This window comes from Thermobia domestica, unplaced genomic scaffold (genome assembly GCF_964235325.1).
Source record: "Thermobia domestica unplaced genomic scaffold, izTheDome1.hap1.1 HAP1_SCAFFOLD_892, whole genome shotgun sequence".
Lineage (NCBI taxonomy): Eukaryota > Metazoa > Arthropoda > Insecta > Zygentoma > Lepismatidae > Thermobia > Thermobia domestica.
Genome location: NW_027656602.1, coordinates 33,410 through 55,692, shown reverse-complemented (window position 1 = coordinate 55,692; position 22,283 = coordinate 33,410). Strand labels below are relative to the sequence as shown.

General features: G+C 35.5%; 1 protein-coding gene across 1 annotated transcript; it reads right to left on the bottom strand.

The window, feature by feature from the left end:
* Positions 1 to 16,433: 16,433 nt before the first annotated feature.
* On the bottom strand, positions 16,434 to 20,047 carry LOC145677457 (uncharacterized; the record flags this gene model as incomplete). Its single annotated transcript, XM_081747931.1, has 1 exon — positions 16,434 to 20,047. A coding segment is annotated over one exon (3,614 nt), but the record flags the coding sequence as incomplete, so codon positions are not given.
* Positions 20,048 to 22,283: the final 2,236 nt, after the last annotated feature.

Genomic DNA, 22,283 nt, shown 5'->3' with positions numbered 1-22,283 from the left:
TTTATTAACACAGTCATAATTCTTCTTGACCATAATTCTTGTTTAGTGTAATTAATTTGGACTCATATGGCCAAATCGTGAAGAGAGACAATGTCTTAAAATTAATTCGCATGTTAGCCACTAGAGCTAGTGGTTTAGTTTGTTAATTTACTGAGAAAATAATAATAACCAAAATTCTAGTTTCAACATACTGATTTCTCAGGTGAGTTCATGGAAGTTATTGCCTCAGTGTTATACCGAGAAAGAAACACCTTTTCGCTCGAAAACGCAAAAACGTCGATATTTTCCGAAAAATGTTTATGTGTGTGTTTTGTGGGTCCTACCTCGTTCCGCTCGCCAGCTACTTGTGGCGCCGCAGTTTCGTGAGTGAGGTAAAGAAGGGAGCGTCCTCCAACCGGTCGATAAACGACCCCCGCATTTTCGTTATAGATGACCGATTCTAATCTTGCTGGCCTCTTGATTCAATGGAGCTATTTAAAATAACCTCCCATTTTTCATCCCCTCTACCGCTAATCCTCATCATAGATCCATTTACCATTCACTGGTCAGGAAAGAAAAAACTGCTCTGTTAAAAATAGACTTGTTGCTTATTAAAATATGGAAATATAGTGAAAACATGCAAGGAAGTAATATATAACAATATATCTTTATTAAGGCGTAGTGGTCACTACCGTTCTTGGGGTTATTTTCTCCTCCGAATGTTTTGATAAGGGAGATGTTTTTTATCTTTAAATAGACAAAAAGGCGACTCTCTGTCTGTGTTATATATAGACTTAAGTACAAAATTACTTTCCTATTTTTTTAATGCTTGCTAATGGTTTTTATTCAAGTTTCCTTTCTGATTTGTACACATAAAAAAGAAGCAGAAATCACTTGCATTATATCCTTTGTACATTATGCATTATATGTAATGGGTGTGTCACTTAGTATGTATATCACCATTAAAATTGTAAAAAACGTTATAGTTTAACGTCCCGCGTTTATGCCCGTTGGGTTAAGAAAGGCGACGATTAAGGCAAGTGAATAATGATGGAATGAAAAAGTGGGAGTATCCCTAGAAAACCCACGGACACAATGTTGTCCACCAAAAACTTACTTGGCCAAGGATAGAACCAGGGATTCCACGCACCAGAAATAAACGCTATACCACTGAGCTACCGAATCCCCCATTAGGATTATGTATGACGGTGCTAGGTAGATATCTATCACCATTAAAATTATATATGACACTATTAGGCAGATGTATATCACCATTAGAATTATGTATGACACTATTAGGCAGATGTGTATCACCATTAGAATTATGTATGACACTATTAGGCAGATGTGTATCACCATTAGAATTATGTATGACACTATTAGGCAGATGTGTATCACCATTAGAATTATGTATGACACTATTAGGCAGATGTGTAACACCATTAGAATTATGTATGACACTAGTAGGAAAATGGTTTCACTATTAGAATTATGTATGACACTGTTAGGGAAATGTGTATCACCATTAGAATTATGTATGAAACTATTAGGCAGATATGTATCACCATTAGAATTATGTATGACACTATTAGGCAGATGTATATCACCATTAGAATTATGTATGACACTATTAGGCAGATGTGTATCACCATTAGAATTATGTATGACACTATTAGGCAGATGTGTATCACCATTAGAATTATGTATAACACTATTAGGCAGATGTGTAACACCATTAGAATTATGTATGACATTAGTAGGAAAATGGTTTCACTATTAGAATTATGTATGACACTGTTAGGGAAATGTGTATCACCATTAGAATTATGTATGAAACTATCAGGCAGATATGTATCACCATTAGAATTATGTATGACACTGTTAGGGAAATGTGTATCACAATTAGAATTATGTATAACACTAGTAGGAAAATGGTGTCACCATTAGAATTATGTATGACACTGTTAGCGAAATGTGTATCATCATTAGAATTATGTATGACACGATTAGAGAGATGTGTGTCACCGTTAGAAGACAAACAATAATACATATAATGTGATAGTGTAAATTGTAATTTTTAAATTTACAGTACAAACAATTTATTCCAGCAGATTATTTTTATTGGCAAACAACGACATACTTCTTAGCATCATAAAAAAAAATCGATCTTCTCAAAAACCTCTCATGAAAAATAACCATTTATGCGATTTTGTTCAGCTCGACACGATTTATCGGTTGATATGTGATTCATCTTTTGCAAATATTTTAGTTAAGTAAAAACCGAGTTAACTATAATTTTGAGCAATATTTCATTAAATGAAATGAAAATCTTTCAATTTTACGTCCCACGTTTATGCCGTTTTAGGCTAAAGGAGATGGATGATTAAGGCAAATGAATAATGATGGAAGAATTGGTATGAAATGTGGGAGGCAACGGAAGTACTCCAAGGAAAACCAACACACACTTACTTGGACGGAGATCGAACCAGGAACCTCACGCATTAGAGGTAAGCGCCCTGCCACTGAGCCATCGTGTCCTCCTTCATTAACGACACAGCTGGAGCAAGAAGGCAAATTCCTGCTGCATTTTCCCGTATATTGTGTCGTCTAAAAAAATCTATTTAAATAACGGAAATAAAATAAATAAGTTTCCTGATTTATTTATATTTTTTTCTGGAATAATACGCCTAAAGAAATACACAAATGCATATCTTGTGAATCTTTGTTGGTAATAGCGTTTCGAGGTGTTTATATAGCAGGCTACTCTGAAGCAGGCTACTCTCAGGTATGCTGCTGGGCGCGCTCCGTGTCTTGTGTAACTAAACCCCCAAACCTTAAATTAAAACAGTATCTTGAGAAAATATCACAGGTGACACTATCTGTTAACATAACAACTGCGCAACATGTATTGGAATTATCATATTTAAATTTGTTGAACCGAATATATATATATATATATATATATATATATATATATATATATATATATATATATATATATATATATATACCCAAGCCAGCAAATTCTTTCAGAACAACTTAACATAACCGAGAGCAGGCTTAGGTTCAAGTATGGTTCTCGGAAGTCTCTATTATTATGTAAAAGGCTAATGTGACTATTTTCTAACTCATCAACGTCCAGGCTAAAATACTACTTAAAAACGTGAAATTTGGACAGAAAACTTCCTTTTGATACGGAAGCACCAGATTAGAAAATAATTTGCGAAATCCGTATGCTAAGAAGGATGTTAAAAAAAAAAAGCTCAAAAGTTTAACCCATATAATAAAATAACTCGTGTTCCTGAAGTTAAGCATATGAAAGTGAAAATATAAAACTCTTCATTAAAGATAAGCGAAAGAGTGTTTTTTTTAAGTTCCACAACTAAGAAGGGGGAAACAGGGGCAATTTCTATACTATTATATTTTCCAACGTTTAAAAGAAGTACCGTTTGCTAAAGTTTAGTGTACGTTTTCAGCACGTAGGCTATGTCAGACATAGACTTAAAAGTTTAAGCGTAAATGGTGTTATAATTTTGAAATCCGCTCCTATCGGAAATCGAACCCAGGACAATGTGCATCAAAGGCGCACACGCTAAGAATTTTTAAAAAAGTAGTCTCGAGTATTTGAAAGCAACGTTAAATTTGAAATAACGAACATTGGTATAAAATTACATTCTTTCATATTTCGATAATGATCTACCATCATGAAACAATGGGGTAGGACATAAAGCCAGAAATGCGCTATTTTTATTTGTTATAGTTTAGCGGGACAGGAAAATCTAGAGGGTTCTGGCTCCACTGCAACATTGTTGACTACTCCATGAACGAGTATCGCTAGAAGAAGAAAGATAATGTCGAAAAGCGATGCATAAGCAATACACGCAGCTAGCAAGTTGTTGCAGGTTGCTTCCCTGCCATTATGCCGGAAGAGGACGATAGATGGAGCCACCATGGTGTGTGGCTACTAGATAAGACAGTGATTTGTTCGTCCCCGGGAAAGAAAAGTGGTTTTCCCGTTGAGAGAAAAAAATACAAATAGAAGAAAAACTTTGTGGTGGCGGCGACGCTCGTGTATTGGCATTATTCCAGACAAGGGGAGAAATCAAAATAGGGAAGACCGAAAAGTTATTCCGAAAAAAAAAGTTTCTGAATTAAAAAAAAAAACAAAGAAAAAATACATAGTACGAACCAAGAGATAGAGCGAAAAATAGAGGGGGGAGGCTATGAACACGGGAAAAGTTTGACGGAAATAAAATCAAAATGGCTTTTCTTCATTCTCATGAGTACTCATTCGGTTTCAAAAAGTTCCAAAGTTTCTGGTTGAGAGAAGCCAGACATAGTTACATTTCTCTACTTCCCTTCCTAAGGCCACCTCTTAAAGCGGAAAGCCCAGTCAGAAACGTCCATTTATTACCTGTAATACATAGATACTTATAAATAAAGTATTACCAATATTGTATTTCTGAATAGTTTTATATTGTAGATAAAAGAGTAAACCGAACCTACTAGAAACTGTACTTTTCAATTCCCTAACATTTTATGTATATATAATATAAAACTATTAAATACATGTGAAGAAAGCCTATTATATTACAGAAAAGAATCGAATTCGATATTTCAAGGAGATTGCGTGTTTTACGAGGGTCATTCAGAAAGTAAAGAACGTTTTTGTATAAACACTTTAATAACTGATATACAAAGGCGAAATTTGTGTAACATACTATGTGATACTTAAGTTACTTTTCGACATAGTCGCCGTGTAAATTTAAACACTTGTCATACCGTGGTACAAGTTCTTCTATGCCTTCGGCATACACAGTTGCCGCCAAACTGTTGAACCAATCACTAACAGCTTCCTTAAGTTCATCATCACTGCCGTAGTGGCTTCCACCCAAAAAGTCTTTCAACTTTGGGAATAGGTGGAAGTCACTGGGGGCTAAGTCTGGACTATAGGGTGGATGCTCCCAAACTTCCCACTTAAACTGCTGAAGCAAGCCCCTCGTCAATGCCGCGGAGTGAGGACGGGCATTGTCGTGGAGGAAGATGACGCCGCTGGTCAGCAATCCGCGCCTTTTGTTTTGAATCGCGCGGCGAAGTCGACGTAACGTCTGACAGTAGGCAGCTGCATTTATGGTCTCACCTCTCTGCATGTAGTCAACGAGCAAAACACCCTTACGATCCCAAAAGACCGTAGCCATAACCTTTCTGGTGCTCAAAATTTGTTTGGCTTCTTTCGGCTTTTTCGGAGAATTTGAATGGTGCCATTCCATGAATTGGCGTATGTTTCTGGAGTGATGTGCGAAATCCACGTCTCATCTCCAGTAACAATACGATTTAAAAGTTCATCGCCATCCTTATGGTAACGGCTGAAAAAAGTCAATGCGGCTCCCATTCGCTTGGTTTTGTGTTCCTCCGATAACAGTCGAGGCACCCACCTTGCACTAATTTTTTTGTAACCAAGTTCACCACTGACAATTTCGTACAACACAATTCTTGAAATTTCAGGAAAGAATTCGTGCAGCCCATCAATAGTGAATCACCTATCCTCTTGAATTTTCCGCTCAATTCTTCCTTTGAGTTCGTCAGTCACAACAGAAGGCCGGCCCGAGCGTTCCTCATCGTGCACATTCGTCCGTCCGTCATTAAACATAATGCACCACTTACGAACTGATGCTTCATTCATTGCATTTCCATACACCTCAGTGATTTGTCTATAAATTTCTATCGGACGCACTTTTCTTGCATTCAAAAATCTTATCACACTACGAACCTCACACTTGGCGGGATCAGTAATTGTATCGCACATTTTACAGTCGCACAGCGAAGCAATAACGGACCGTAGCGGATCGCAGCTGGTGCCAGACTGAGGCTAAAGCATGCCCAGGTCAATAACCCAGCGGCAGCGGGGGTGGGGGAACACGCGCACGCGCTAGCGCAAAACGTTCTTTACTTTCCGAATAACCTCGTATTAACACTTGTAGTAAGGAAATGCGATGTTCTGATTTCGCCAGTCTCCTATATTAAATACATTGGTACAACTGTTCTGAATGTTCAGAAAATTTATTTTATATATACGAAAAGGACAATGGCCGTCATAAAAGAACTTACAAAATAATAATTCTAGAAGCAGTCAAAAATTTCCAGGAACGTTGTAGTTTTGAGTTAGTACAGTTCCTATAATTATAAATCTGACAAGTGTGAACAGATCAAAACAGTCAGTTTACGAGTAGTGTAGCTAAACGGAGAAGTATGTGATAATTAGTTGGCGCAATGTCGCAGTTCGAACAATGTATAAACATTACGTTCATGTGCAAATTGGGGAAATCTGCTTCAGATACCTGCTTTGATAGCCTTAAAATCAGTTTATGGTGACAATGTTTTAAGGAAGACAGCACATGTACCCGTTTCGTCCATAGGTGGTGGCAAGATATTTGGTAATGTAAGTGCAGACTAGTATGGGATAACACATCTTAATATTGTTGCCAGAACGCTCTGCACTATTAAGCCATAAGATCTCAAAAATAATCCCTAAGAATTACTTTGAAAAACTAGAAAAACACTGTATGATAGCAAGTAACTTATGAAAGAATTAAGAAGTCACACACTGCACACACTGTGGCGCCGTCTATGGTTTCGTCCCTGTAGAAGACATCGAAATCAACGCGACCGCGAACTTCGAAAGATATCAAAAGAAGATTTTTGTCGGTGTTTCCTGCAATGGGATGAACGGTGGAAGAAGTGTGTGTGTTCCGAAAGTGTTTTAGGCAACCTAAGGACTGTAATGTATAAGTGTCATTGTGATTGCATCAGAAATGGAAAAAAATACAACATACAGAGAAATTTTTGACTGCTGCTTGTATGATCAGAAATAAGATTTCTGGAAAGGGTAAATCGAATATAAGTGTAAACCATAGAATAAAACAAAAATCTATATATAAAAAAAGTAGAATAGAAACCGCGAAAAGGCTAGAAAAATAAAGAAAATAGAAAATTATAACAAAAAATATAAGTGAAAGAATGATAATAGTAAAACAGTTAAATGACAAAAAGGAAACTTCCAGACAGCGTTTAATATTTAAATATAACGAACTAAAGTGAAAATACGGTCACTAAAAATGATCCTCCACACTCTTACTTCAACAGAATCACCGATACCCATCTTCTCGTTCATGAACTTATGGAGCAGGATTCTGCTATCTTATGATATGCCATTTCGCCAGAGGACTATCCATTTGAAATATATAAGCAGGAACACCTTCTGAGAACTATAACCCTAATTGTACTATCTATGTACATAATTCACAAATTTACTCTCCATAACTCTTATTCTTTCGCATCCATCTGTTCCCTCACAAGGTTACTGCGTTTCGATCCGTCCTGCTTCAAAATTTTAACTTTATGTGTTCGAGAAACAGCACCTTCATATATTCATTAGTGCGTCGCCCTAATAACAAATAAATTAACGACTTATAACCATATTTTCTTTTAACGTCGAAAATAGTGCATATTTACTGGTCATAGAGAAGACATTACCTTTTCTTGTCCGCCCATGTCTATGATGAAAATGAAAGATATTGAAAAAATAAACTAATATTGCTAGTCTAAAAAACATTCTCTGAGGTCTGAATATTCCAGCATTCTATGACAAAGCCAAATAGTCAATGGAGTGATACATTCTTCACAATATGGTTGCCCGTCACGCACTAAATTTAAGTGTGCGAGTTGAGAGCGTTCGATATGCAAGCGCGCCAGGATCATTTCACCTCGACGACTAGCATGTGACAGTGTTTGAAAAATATTCAAAATAAGTTTCGCAGAGTGGAACTTATTTTCGTAACAAATTTTCATAATTTAAAATAGTTCTATCCACTATAGATCTCTACTGCTTTCCTTGTTTTGAGGTAAGAACTACCTTCTTTAGGAATATATCCTTCCTCTTTCCCCTCACTCTTTTGCCTTCTACTATACATTCTATTCTATTCCTAATGACACACTTTCTTCACAAAATGTTTTAACCAGTTTCAATATACGGATTAATATCTCCTAAAGTTTTCCTAACATTTTGTCGTATGGATCGCTCAGTACACAAAAAATCAAGTCTATTTTTAAACATTTTGGATACATTTCATTTTCAAGATCGTTCCGAGTTCGATTCCCGGTGGGGACACTCGGTCGATAAGTTGTAACAGCTTTTACAGACCAGCCATCCTCAGTGAGGTTGTCAAATTCTCTTCCATACCCATCTGGTTTACATATTTCTCTACATTAGATAGTAGAAATTGGGACACGAGAAGATATTTTTCTATTCAACAGCAAACTTTTAATGTTTGAAATTGTCAAACGTTAATTTTGGATATATTAATAATCTAAACGTTTAAACGTTTAGATCGTACGAAGAATACGTTTCACAAAAAATCTTCCTTAGAAAACGGTTTAAAATATAGTAATGATAGGACTTTTAATAAGAAGTATTAATGAATAATAAATAACTATCAATAAATTTTGTAAGAATGGAAACAATCAATTAATTTCTATCGTCAAGAAGAATCAAATTAATGATGGCTTACCCCAGAAATGAATAAATTCTTCTGGAGAGTCATATTAAGTCACTGAGTTATTGAAATTTATGAATTGTGAATCACTACCTTTCCTTTTTGTATAACCCGATGGTTTAGTATAGTCGCAGCCGTAAAATCAAAACTCCAGGAAGAAGAGAGAATTATTTGTTTTCTAAAAAAGGAAAACTATATCAATCTTGTAGTGCTTACAGGGAAGCGCAAGAAGCAAAGTGAGTCATCGAAATTTTAGAGAACCATATAAATCAGCTAGCTATGAAAGTTCGTATACACAATTTGCTACTTACAAAATATCATTATAAAATATTTTTACTTTAAAAAAAATCTTAACTGACTTCACACACGTAACCCACTTGTTTTAAAATGCAACAGAAAAAGATACAATATAATGGTATCAATAGAGTTAAATTATTCCGAAACTTTCCAGTACAATCCCTGTATTGTTATGCAACCATAATCACGTTCAAGAATGTATGGTTGCGTGTAAGCACGTTACTCTCCCGTAATTGCTCCTGCATCCACTGAAAGATGTTTCATAGCCTTGCTCTAAAGATTACGTAAGATCCAAAAGAAATTTATAAGAGGCCTACCGAGAAGGTATATTCTACTAAGGAAAGAAGGATAATTAAAACCTCTGCATCTTTGTAGAAGTTATTTGTGAACATAGCAGAACAATATATATATATATATATATATATATATATATATATATATATATATATATATATATATATATATATATATATATATATAGGTGGTTGAAGTCGGTTAAAAACTAATTGTAATCAAGGCTAAATCCAGATGAATGGAGATGTTGAAAATTTTAGGGACTCACGAAGAACTAACTAAACAAGCCAATTAGCAACTAAAATTTTGTATGCAGAGTGAGTTACAGAGAAAAAAACTCAGTTTAGCAAGACCAAACCCACACGAGGACAGTTGCTGGAGGTTACAACTAGTAAGTTTTTAAAGCACGTATATCAGGAAAATATAATGAGGATAGCATAGTACATAAGAATAATGAACATTCATGCATAAAGCCATAATATACCCTACATATGTCATTTCTTTTCTGTAAAAGAAGAGACTAACATTTTCTCGCTACACTAAAATACAAAAAGAAAAATAAATCAATCAGCTCTCAAAATAGGCAGTTACTTACACCATTCATATGATCTAATCATTATCAACCAATTCCTATAAATTGAAATATCATTTACGTAAAGAGAATTTATTACCAATCTAAATAATTCATAAAAGCGACTTATATAATGCAGCAATCTTGTTGATTAAAAATAAACGAATACATTCTCTGCACTGAATTGGGAAGACATGTGACTGTTTTCTTGCTCTGCCGTCATAACACACAAACACTGAAAATTAAACATTCATCAAATTTAGCAGAATTCGTTTACATGTTATAGTTGGATCGTAGCAAATTAAATATGAGATATATCATATCTCTGAGGAAGGATAACAGAGAAATTACTTAAGACATTTTGCTTAGTTTTATAAGCTCATTTTTTTTATTTGTTACCTAAATTTATTTTAAATTCATGAAGAAATATCAAATTCAAGTTTGAAATTTAATCAACTTGAGTCAAATCATTCAATTTGAACATCAAATGCTTAAAACGTCAGCGGTAAATCAAGTTTATTTGAATGAAAGAGCGAGAAACGCGAACACGAAACAGGTTCACGAGCTGAAGTTAATACGTAACTTCCTTATTATGTTGTGTTATACTTACAAGGGACATAACCCAGGTGTCGGGCTCCGATTTCAATGAAACTTTTTTTTTCTCATAGAGGGCATGTATGCATTATTTGTGATGAGAGAATTTTTTTCTATGGTGCATGTTTTCTATTTTCTTTATATAATTTTTAATAGTAGTGATGTGGTTATTGGAGATTACTGCAGAAGTCCCTTTGTAAATGGAGTGTTAATGAAAGAACAACCATGTACATACATATAAGCCTTAGGGAGAAGTCGTATGGTAGGTATGAACTTGACGGCAGCCATCTTGAAATCCACCATTTTGAATTAAGGTCAAGTTTCTTAAATGGAAATAGGGTAACATAATTTCGGGCTAGAATTTAATCAGGAAAACAATGGTGAAGTTAGTTTTAAGATACTCACATTTGAGGAAAAGTTACAGGCATATTAGTTGTTTATACTTACTATGTGCGTAAGTCCCTTACCTCCGCTTCTAACCCGCATATTAATGATAATAAGTGAATAAAAGCTTCGGTAAAACATTATGCCTAGAGGCAAGTAGTACAATAAGGGTATCCTTGACGGCAGTCATCTTGAAATCCGCCATTTTGAATTAAAGTGAACTTTTGAAAAATGAAACCCAAACCAGTGACATCACATTTTAATAGCAATTTTTCCCAAAAAGCCAATGGTATGTTTATTTTTGTCTATAGTTAATCGTATGAATTTAGGACTGCTTCTAATGTGCACCAAACGTCCATTATTCGATCTTTCAAATTGGCAACTCTCCTAATTTTCACCGCATGTTTTAAGATTCCAACTGGCACTTTGCAATTGTTGCCATAACTCATGTTTTTTTAAATTTATTACATTTTTTAAAAGTTGCGATTTGTCAGTTCCTGAATAGTGTTGGGATAAGCATCCAGCAAGCTCTCTGAATTTTAAAGACTTGCCATGTAGTTATTTATTTCCTATACCTGCCCTTCAAAAATTCGTTTACTGTCATGAATCATCGCACAGCGAAATTAACCCCAACTTTGCATTCAGGTAATACTGCATACGTAGCTTGTAATGGATAGTAGATGAGACGAGAAATCAAATGGAAATTCATTTCAAAAAGGAAAATGAAATATGATTGTTGTGTAAATCAATGGTCTTTTGTTTTGTTTTACATTTATTTCTTTATTGTTTGTTTATTTATTTATTTTCTATGGCAATTTTTTTTTAGCTAGTCTGACAAAATGTCATTCGTTTGCTAGCGATTGTTGTCGAAGGTTCATATTTATAAGATTTATAATCAGTTTTGATCGGAAACTCGATTAAGTTACACCTCTTTATAAACAAGTTACCTGTTTTTATATTATGTTCATGGTACAAACAACATGTTTGGAAAAATCAAATTATGACTGATATTTTCTATCGTTGCTGTTCCTTTAAATTTGTATTTATTAAAACTATTTTATTGTTTATCGTTTGCGCAACATGTAGGCTATATTTCCTGATAATTTAGTGTTCATATAACAACAATTTGTTATAATTTCATTTGTGTTTCTTTACGTCACACAGGTCCATATGCTTTTGAAATAAATAATTACATTGCAAGTCTTCAAAATTCAGAAAGATTGCTGGGTGTTTTTCCCAAAACTATTCAGGAACTGACAAACTCAACTCTTAAAAAATGTAATAAATTTAGAAAACATGAGCCATGAGAACAATTGCAAAGTGCCTGTTGGAATCTTAAAACATGCGGTGAAAATTAGGAGTGTTGCCAATTTGGAAGATCGAATAATGGACGTTTGGTGCACATTAGAAGCAGTCCTAAATTCATACGATTAACTATAGACAAAAATAAACATACCATTGGCTTTTTGGGAAAATTTGCTATTAAAATGTGATGTCACTGGTTTGGGTTTCATTTTTCAAAAGTTCACTTTAATTCAAAATGGCGGATTTCAAGATGACTGCCGTCAAGGATACCCTTACTGTACCACTTGCCTCTAGGCATAATGTTTTACCGAAGCTTTTATTCACTTATTGTCTTAATACGCGAGTTAAAAGCGAAGGTAAGGGACTTACGAACATAGCAAGTATAAACAATTAATATGCCTGTAACTTTTCCTCAAATGTGAGTATCTTAAAACTAACTTCACCATTGTTTTCCTGATTAAATTCTAGCCCGAAATTATGTATCATATTACCCTATTCCTATTTTTAAAAACTTGACCTTAATTCAAAATGGTGGATTTCAAGATGGCTGCTGTCAAGGTCATACCTACCATATGACTCCGTTTACAAAGGGTAGTAAGGGGCTTCTGCAGTAATCTCCAATAACCACATCACAACTATTAAAAATTATTTAAAAAAAATAGAAAACATGTACCATAGAAAACATTTATGTCATCACAAATAATGCATACATGCCACGAACACTTGAAATCGGAGCCGGACACTTGGGTTATGTTCCTTGGTAGTCAAATATGAAATACCTTCATTTAGCAAGGTCACCTCAATTTTATAGGCAATCAACTTGAATGCTGAGATGATTATGTACGTTGTCCTTAATTAGATATATTTTATATCTGTTCGTTGTCATCAATCATAATCATCTTTGTCACACTTAAACTTATTTTTATTCTTCTAGTTAATATTTCGTATAAGTATATACTATTAACAAGTGACTGTTGATTCACGTAACTATAGATATCTTTCTATTCCACTCATCTCCTGTAAAGAAGCTTCTATTGTGATGTTCAGTCTGTAGTGTAATTTTCGCCGGATTTTATTGTTTTGTTTTTACTATTTTTCCTCATTTTATAAAATAGTTTTACGTATGTCTACTACATTTTGTTATTTTTTCCCTTTACTTAAAGATCATTTTATACTTTATTTATTTATTTATTGTTTCCCGTTTTTTTTTCACTTTCCTTTGCTATATGGTAAGATTGTTAAGTAGTTGGTACATAGGTAAGTTTTGAAGATAATTCTGTGTGTAATCTAGGATCTAGGTCTAAGGAGTTGAATAACAAATTCTTTTGGATTGTTTATTTTTTTTCTTCCGGGGTCTATTCTATTTTGCAATTATAGCGTTATCTATTATAACAACGAGTCTCGTTTACTTCCTTTGGCGTTAGACATAGTGTGTTTCTGGCTAATACTGTGATTGGACGATACAATAATATTATATTGCTGTTGTATCGCCGCATTGCGTACTTAAAATAATTATAGTAGTGAGTTCGTTGGCATTTTACTCACTATTATAAATATAACCGTTTTAAAATTTATTTTACTGAACGTAAGCTCACTTGTTTATTCAAATCATATTCTGTATGTATCATAACTTAAATAAGCATAAAATATTTACAAGAGCATTAACGTACACGAGAGTAATATTTATTTTACTCTGTTTGTATTTCATTTGAAACTGAACAGAGAAAAATATACAAAGTAAATGGGTTTTTGTTCAACAAAACTGTTTTCTAAATTGTAGAAACTAACATTCATTTCTATTATTCGCCCACATTAAGCATGATTCAATAACAGTCTCTGAAAATAAAATTGAGAACGTGAGTCTGCGGGTATTCTCCTTCGAACATACATTAAGGAACATTTCTATTGCGAGTAATATATATGCAGAACTAAGGTAAGAGGTTCTATATTCGTTTCCTACCTCGTATCAATAAAAATAGAAATAACAAACAAATAATGGCATTTGAATCAAAGAGATAGACCACATGAAAAAGATAGAAAACTAGAATAATTATAATATAATCTATGTCGTTTTTTATAGATTTTTTAGAACAAAAATCTTAACCGACATCACCACAGTATCCGTTGAGTTGTATCTAGGATTCCTAATATCTAGGCCCAAAGATTACCATCAGATACTAAAGAAATTTATGTTGGACCATGAGAAAAGTAAAGTCTTTCAAACAAACAAAAATCAAAATTGACGTTATGTACGTACGAATGCACCCACAACATACGAGACACGTTCTGAAAATAACCTCCAATTGGTCACTGTACATGAAGTAGTGGAGCGGTGCTACCATCTTTGTAAGACGTGTGGTAGATCAGTCTGCATCCAGCCTTGGTAGAGTGAAGGTTTCTGGTCATTAGTTCTAGTTTTGTAGCGTCTCAAAATGTGTGCTGTAATAAAAATCTCTGCCAAGTGCGAGGTGCAAGCTGTTACACGTTTCCTTACGGCAAAAAATTATTCGGCAGCAGCTACTCATTGCGAATTTTGCGCCTTGTATGAACCAAGTGTGATGAGTGAAAGAACTGTTCGTGAAAGAACCCTTCATTTGAAAGTGGACGAACAAACATTCATGACGAAGAGAGAAGTGGCACGCTATCAGTGGTCACTGATGAACTCGTTCAGGAAATTGATGGAAAAGTTCGTGAAAATCGACGTTTGACAATCTCGGAGCTTTTCCGATAAGTTTCCACAAATTTCCACAAATCTCAGCACTTTGGTGATGATGAGGAGCTAAAAGATACGGTCAGGGGCTGGCTCAAGGCACAGGCGGGAGATTTTTATGATGATGGAATTTCTAAGCAAGTGCAAAGATATGATAAATGCTTGAATGTTTATGGAAACTATGTTAAAAAATAGAGCAAAGAAGCAGTTTTCAAACGTTGATAATAAATTATTCTTATTTATATTAGTGTTTCTTTTCTAACCAATCGAAAGTTACTTTCCAAACGGGTCTCATACGAAACAAGTTGGATTAGAACTTCTTTTTTCTTGAAGTTAATTAACAAATTCCTTAAAGTTACAAGCAGTCATAGTGGTATAGCAAATGTGCCCAATTTTTCTTTCTCAAGATGTATAATGCTTCCGAACACTAAGAACCTGAAAATGAAAGGAGCACTGTTGTGAGTTTCAGTAGGGACGGTAAAAGAATGAGGAGTCATTTGAACTAGATTCATAACTTAGATGTAGTTAGCGAGAATACCTAATTGGAATCGATTCGTCTTTTTGGAATCGATTCAATGTCTCAACAAATATACAATCTTCATCCAAAACACTCAACTAAACCCAGAAGTATTAGCAAGTTACTAGGACTTCTGGTTTCAATATTAATCTCCACAGGGCATGGGATGGTAATATAAATTAAGAAAGAGTTTCAAAATTGATTCAGTATCACAAAAATATGTGGCATCTTCTCAGTTTACACTATATTCAAATCGTAAGTGGTTGAAATCAATCTTTTCCAGTTTCAACACCATAGAAGGAAAACGATAACAGAAGTGGGAAGCAGTTTTTCGGAATCTATATTGTACAATATGAATGTATATATTTGTAACTTCACTAAAGTACAATAACAATGTTAAAAACAATATTCATACTAGTGGACTGTAAGGCTTGATTCGTACACCACATGAATGCAACCAATATAAATTCACTGTATTTAATGATTACAACTACAATTTGCACAGAAAAATAATACACGAGAATAAACATGTTCACAAGGTCTTTAGTTGTAAATGATTGTAATTCGATGGCTTACTGTTTGTGATATATTGTACGATGTTCTACCATGATATATGGTCCACCAAACTGTATGCTCTTGCTGCCTCCACATTCACCCACCCCAAACAATAGAAAAGCGTTAAGCAACTTGAACACTGTTGCCAGCTAAAGGCACACACACTGTTAAATACACAAATAATCCCAAACATACTCCCCCCTGTTGGTCAGCTAAGGTCTGACCAAATAAAACTAAATGATACATATAAAAAACGAAACAAACACAAAACTTGAAGAACTGTGCTTATTTTTAGATTACTCAAATCTCAATTCTAATCCTTGTTACATGGTAATGCAACTAGTTTCTTGATGGAACGTTTATATGTTCCAGTTGTAGTACGAACCGTCACTACACGAACTAAGAAATCCTTTCCTGGGAACACTTTTTCAATGATGCCCAATTTCCACTGCAATGCAGGAACGTTGTCTTCAATCAGCAAAACTACATCTCCGACCTTGAGATTGTGTTGCGGTGAAGTTGTCTTAGAGCGGTGTTGAAGACCATGTAAATAATCTCGGGACCATCTCTTCCAAATGTGTTGTTTTAGTTGTTGTATCTTCTGCCAACGAGATAAGCGGTTGTGTGGTAGATCGGTGAGGTTAGGCTCTGGTAAAGCTGTAAGTGCTTCTCCAATTAAAAAATGTCCCGGGGTGAGAACAGTCGAGAGTTGAGACAGGCCTCAATCTGTGTGAGTAATGTTACAAACTCTTCATATGTTAACACTGCACCTTTTGTAATACGAACTAGATGGTATTTCATTGATTTTATACCGGCTTCCCATAGTCCTCCAAAATGCGGCGAATTTGGTGGTATGAAGTGCCACTGAATTCCTTCGGTAGATGTAAAATCATGAACTTGAGAACTAAAAGGATCTGATGAAAACAGCTGATACAATTCTTTCAATTCGTTGTTGGCTCCAACGAAATTTGTGCCATTGTCGCTGTATAGATTGAGACATCTTCCTCGTCTGGCTATGAATCTGCGTAAAGCTGCTATGAATGACTGCGCACTAAGATCTGTTACCAATTCCAGATGTATTGCCTTGGTGGATAAACAAACAAACAACGCAACGTATGCCTTACGTACAGATCTATTTCTAACTGCTCCTGATTTTATGTAAAACGCTCCAGCGTAGTCCACGCCTACGTTTAGGAATGGTCTGGCTTGCTGCACACGAGCTGCTGGCAACTGTCCCATAAGTTGTTTTGAACCACTGGCTTTTAACTTGAAACACGTGAAGCAATGATGGATCACTTGTTTTACTACCTGTTTGCACCTGATGATCCAATATTTCTGGCGTAGTGATGATATTAATAATTGGGGTCCAGCATGAAGTAATCTTAAGTGTTCTGCTTCAACTATAAGTTCTGTTAAGTGTTGATTTGAAGGCAGAACTATTTGATGTTTGGCGTCAAACGGAAGTTGACTATTCTCCAATCTTCCTCCAACTCGGATCAGGCCTTCACTATCTAAAAATGGATGTAAATTGTTCAATTTACTTCTTGACGGAACAATGTTTCCATTACGAAGATGCTGCAATTCGCTGTGAAACCCAATTTCTTGTGTCCATTTGATGCAAACATGGAGCGCTGTATGGAGTTCTTGTACTGAAAGACCTTCTGTTAGTTTGTTTTGCTTGTGTCTGATGTTATGAACAAAACGTCTACAATATGCTATTGTCCTAACTAACATTGACAATTTTAAGAATCTTGTTATGGTTTTATTGCACCAATTGTCTAAAGTGACTGTCAATGTTATGGTTCCCTTACTCTCTGGAACTTGATCTGGTTGCAATGAATCCTTACTTGTGACTGACCAATTAGATTGTAAACTAGAAAGCCATTGTGGACCGTGCCACCATAATGAATTGTCCTTTATGGAAACTGCATCTATTCCTCTTGAAATCAAATCTCCAGGGTTGTCTGAAGAAGATACATGTTTCCAACAGCTAACGTCAGTTAAGTCTTGAATTTGAGCTACTCTGTTGGCCACGAAAGGTTTCCATTTGTTGCACGGAGAAGCTAGCCATGCCAACACGATTTGGGAGTCGGTCCATAAATGGACGCTACTTATGTTCAATTTTAAAATTGGTAAAATCTTGTGAACTAACTTTGCCAAAACAACTGCTGCGCATAACTCCAGACGTGGGAGAGTGATTTTCTTGACTGGGGCCACACGTGATTTAGCACATAATAACTTAACTGATATTTTTCCTTGTTGATTGATCGATCGCATATAAATGCAAGCTCCATATGCTCTTTGAGAAGCATCTGAAAAACCATGGATCTGAATCTCCTCTATGTTTCCTTCAACGAGTACATATCTGTCGAATTTTATCTGATTGATTAATGGAAGTTGCTTGTATAATTTAATCCATTTCTTTGCTAATTCCATTGGTATACTGTCGTCCCATTGAACCTTTTGCCGCCACAATTCTTGCAAAACTATTTTGTATGAAATGACAACTGGTGAAATTATTCCTAATGGATCGAATATAGAGGCAATGATTGAAGCAACCTGGCGTTTAGTAATGCACTCTTGAACCTTCATTGTTGACGTCTTGCTTTCAACGAGAAATATATCCTTGTCTGGATGCCATGACAATCCTAATGCCTTGACGCCATGGCCCTCATGGAACTGGATTGGACGCTGCACTTCTCGAAGCTCTGGCGAGATGGATTCCAATAACCTTGGATCATTCGAACTCCATTTCCTAAGTATAAAACCTCCCTTTCCCAGTAACTCTATCAATTGCTTCTGGACCTCTAAAGCTTGCTGTATGTCGCTCATGCCACTACAAACATCATCAATATAGAAATCTCGACGTAATATTTCTGCTGCTACAGGGTAATTATGCTCTTCTTCGTCTGCTAATTGCTGTAGGCATCTTGTGGCCACAAATGAAGCACATACCGTACCATACGTCAGTGTTTTCAACTCAAAAACTTGAATCGGTTCATTTCTAGATCTTCTCCATAATATACGTTGTAATGGCGTGTCTTCTGGATGAACATTGATCATGCGATACATCTTAGCGATATCTGCAGTGAATACTACCGAATGAGTTCTGAAGCGCAAAATGATAGAAAATAAATCTTGCTGTATTGTAGGACCAACTAAGAGAATGTCGTTGAGGCTTTTTCCGCTGTCAGATTTTGCTGAAGCATCAAACACCACACGGAGTTTCGTTGTAGAGCTTGTAGGCTTAAAAACTGCATGATGTGGCAAATAGTATGCAACGCTGACGTCCTCCTTTTTACTCTCATCTATCCTTACCATGTGACCAAGATCTTCATATTCTTGCATGAATTCCGTATATTTAGCTTCAAAGTCCGGATGTTGATCGAATCTTCTTTCCAATTGCTTTAATCTAACCAATGCCTGCTGATAAGAATCGCCTAAAACTGTACGGTCTTCAAGCAAAGGCAATCGTACAATGAAACGCCCTGTATGATCTCTTGTTGTATTCTGAACGAAATGTCGCTCACATGCAAGCTCTTCGCTTGATCTAGGTGTAACAGTAATTTCTTCTAGTTCCCAGAATTTTTGAAGTTGTTGCTGTAGATCTATGTTTGTCTTCACAAAACATGTTGTTAATGGAATATAGGGGTCACGTTCTTGAGGAATGCGTCCTGCTACGATCCATCCCAATTCTGTCTCCTGAAGCACTGGAAAATCACCTGGCCGTGTTTTGTGTCCTGACTTCATAATTATGTAGAATACTTCCGCACCTAACAGAATATCTATGTCTCCAGGCGTATTAAAAGTAGGATCTGCTAGAACAGTGTCCTTGGGAATGTTCCAATCGTCATAATTAATTCTTTCTTCCGGTAGTTTGCTTGTAATGTGAGGAAGAACTGAACAACTTATATTCAATGAAAATGTGTTAACACATGAATGGACACTAATATCTACAGAGTACTTTGTATTAGATATCGCTTGATTTATACCTTGAATTGGAGTATACTGTCTATACCGTTTGATGTTCAATTGTTGCACCAAATTCTCTGTTACGAAATTGGTCTGACTAGCACTGTCTAGAAGCGCGCGACAAGGAACCAAATTTCCCTTATTATCCCTTACTTTTACTATTGCAGTAGATAACAACACTCTTGCGTTGGGCCTAGCCTTTAATGCACAATATGACACTTGCCCTAAATTTTCACTGGAATCTGAGTTGTTACTATGCTCTTGCACCACGGCACTGCTTACACTTGGAAACCGCACTGATTTGTCTTTTGTTACGTCTACATGCAATAATGTATTGTGCTTTTTGGAACACTTTTTACAACCTCTCGATTTACAATTCTTCAAAAAATGATTACTTTTCAAACAATTCATGCATAATTTATTTTTACGAATGCACTCTAACTTTTGGCTGTGTGCCGCATTCACAAAAGACGAACAAGAATATAAGGGATGCTGGCTATTACAAAATTCACATGCATTTGAAAATGTTGATAAATAAGTCTTTGATGACTGAATACTTTTTGTTTGCTTGTTTTGTACGCTACTACCCTGCTTCACACCATCAATACTAGTTCTCATGTTCTCAAGCACCTGACAACGTTTCTCGAGAAACGAAAAGAATTCTGATAATGCAGGAAAATTAGAATTCGTATTTTGAAGCTCCCATGACTTTCTAGTAGTTGCGTCTAATTTTGATACAAAGTGTTGGGTCAAAATTACGGCTGTGAGGTTTACGTTTGGCTCAAGTGCTTGTAGCGCATTTATATTGCTAGTAGCTGTATTTATAAAAGCGCGAAGTTCACTTACATTTTCTTTATACACTGGCTTGATTTGTAGTATTTCATGAATGTAAGAAGAAGCAATTAGCTTTTTATTTGAATACCTGTCAACGAGTAATTGCCATGCTACTGAATAATTTGTTTCGGTAATTGGTAAATTTTCAATTAGGTTTAACGCTTCGCCCTTAAGAGAAGTTCGGAGGTACTGAAACTTCTGTACTGTGGAAATGTCTTTATTCTCGTGAATAAGAGATGTAAAGGTGTCCTTATATGATAACCAATGTTTACAATTCCCGTCAAATGCAGGCAACTGTATGACCGGTAATTTAACTTGTGCGCTACTGCTAGTGCTATTATTAACAGCTGATTCTTTATTTCCATGCTTTAAAACAAGTGCTTGCATTTGAGCCTCTAAAGAAAAATACACATTTTCAATTTCTGCACGAGCGTTTACTGCTTCCGCTTCGGGTTCGATTTGATCAATTTCAATAGTATCTTGCACCTCCTGCAACTTTGACCAGACGTTATTTAGATGTTTTAAGCGTGCACGTATTTCTTCTATATTGCCTTCATTTGGATCAAAGGCCTGAACAAAAGTGTTTATTCTGGTTAACTGGCCTCTGTATGCAGATCTTTGCCTTAAAAGACGCTGGTGTGATTCACTCATGATTAAATGCTACGCAGAAATATGAAGAATAAAAAACTACTGACCTGATGATGATTTTTTTGTTTTCTTTTACCTATGAAATATACTCCAGAAGCGTGGTCCTGGTACAACAGCTGTCCGCCTACACAGAAAACGTGCTGATTGTCCAACGTACGTGATAGCACCACATATAGGCCGACACAAACACATTTCTCTTCATACAAGCACAGAACAATTCTCAGAAATCTTTGCACTTATGTGGCCCGGATAGGACCAAATGTACAATATGAATGTATATATTTGTAACTTCACTAAAGTACAATAACAATGTTAAAAACAATATTCATACTAGTGGACTGTAAGGCTTGATTCGTACACCACATGAATGCAACCAATATAAATTCACTGTATTTAATGATTACAACTACAATTTGCACAGAAAAATAATACACGAGAATAAACATGTTCACAAGGTCTTTAGTTGTAAATGATTGTAATTCGATGGCTTACTGTTTGTGATATATTGTACGATGTTCTACCATGATATATGGTCCACCAAACTGTATGCTCTTGCTGCCTCCACATTCACCCACCCCAAACAATAGAAAAGCGTTAAGCAACTTGAACACTGTTGCCAGCTAAAGGCACACACACTGTTAAATACACAAATAATCCCAAACATATATATTAAGCGTCTCAAACGAAAAGTTACCACCTCTACTCGTAACAGTCTTCTAACACGGAAGTGGAAGAAATGTGTTATTACTTCTGGCATCAATATCGATTTCCATAGAGCAAAAATGATACTATATATCGAGAAAGGGATTTACGGAATAGATTCAGTATCCGAAGAATAGGTAGAATCTTCTATGTTAACCATCTATTTAAACCGGAAGTGGTAGAAATTTAGTACTAATACGGTTTAAATATTGGTCTTCGTAGATTTAAAACAGTAAACGTTTTCGAGCTTAATTCCTGTTTGTCAATTGTAAGTGGTCGAAAACTACAATTTCCGGTTTAACGCTCATCACAACAGTCCATAATAGTAATATATAGAGAGGAACGTATGGAATTAATACCGCACGAATA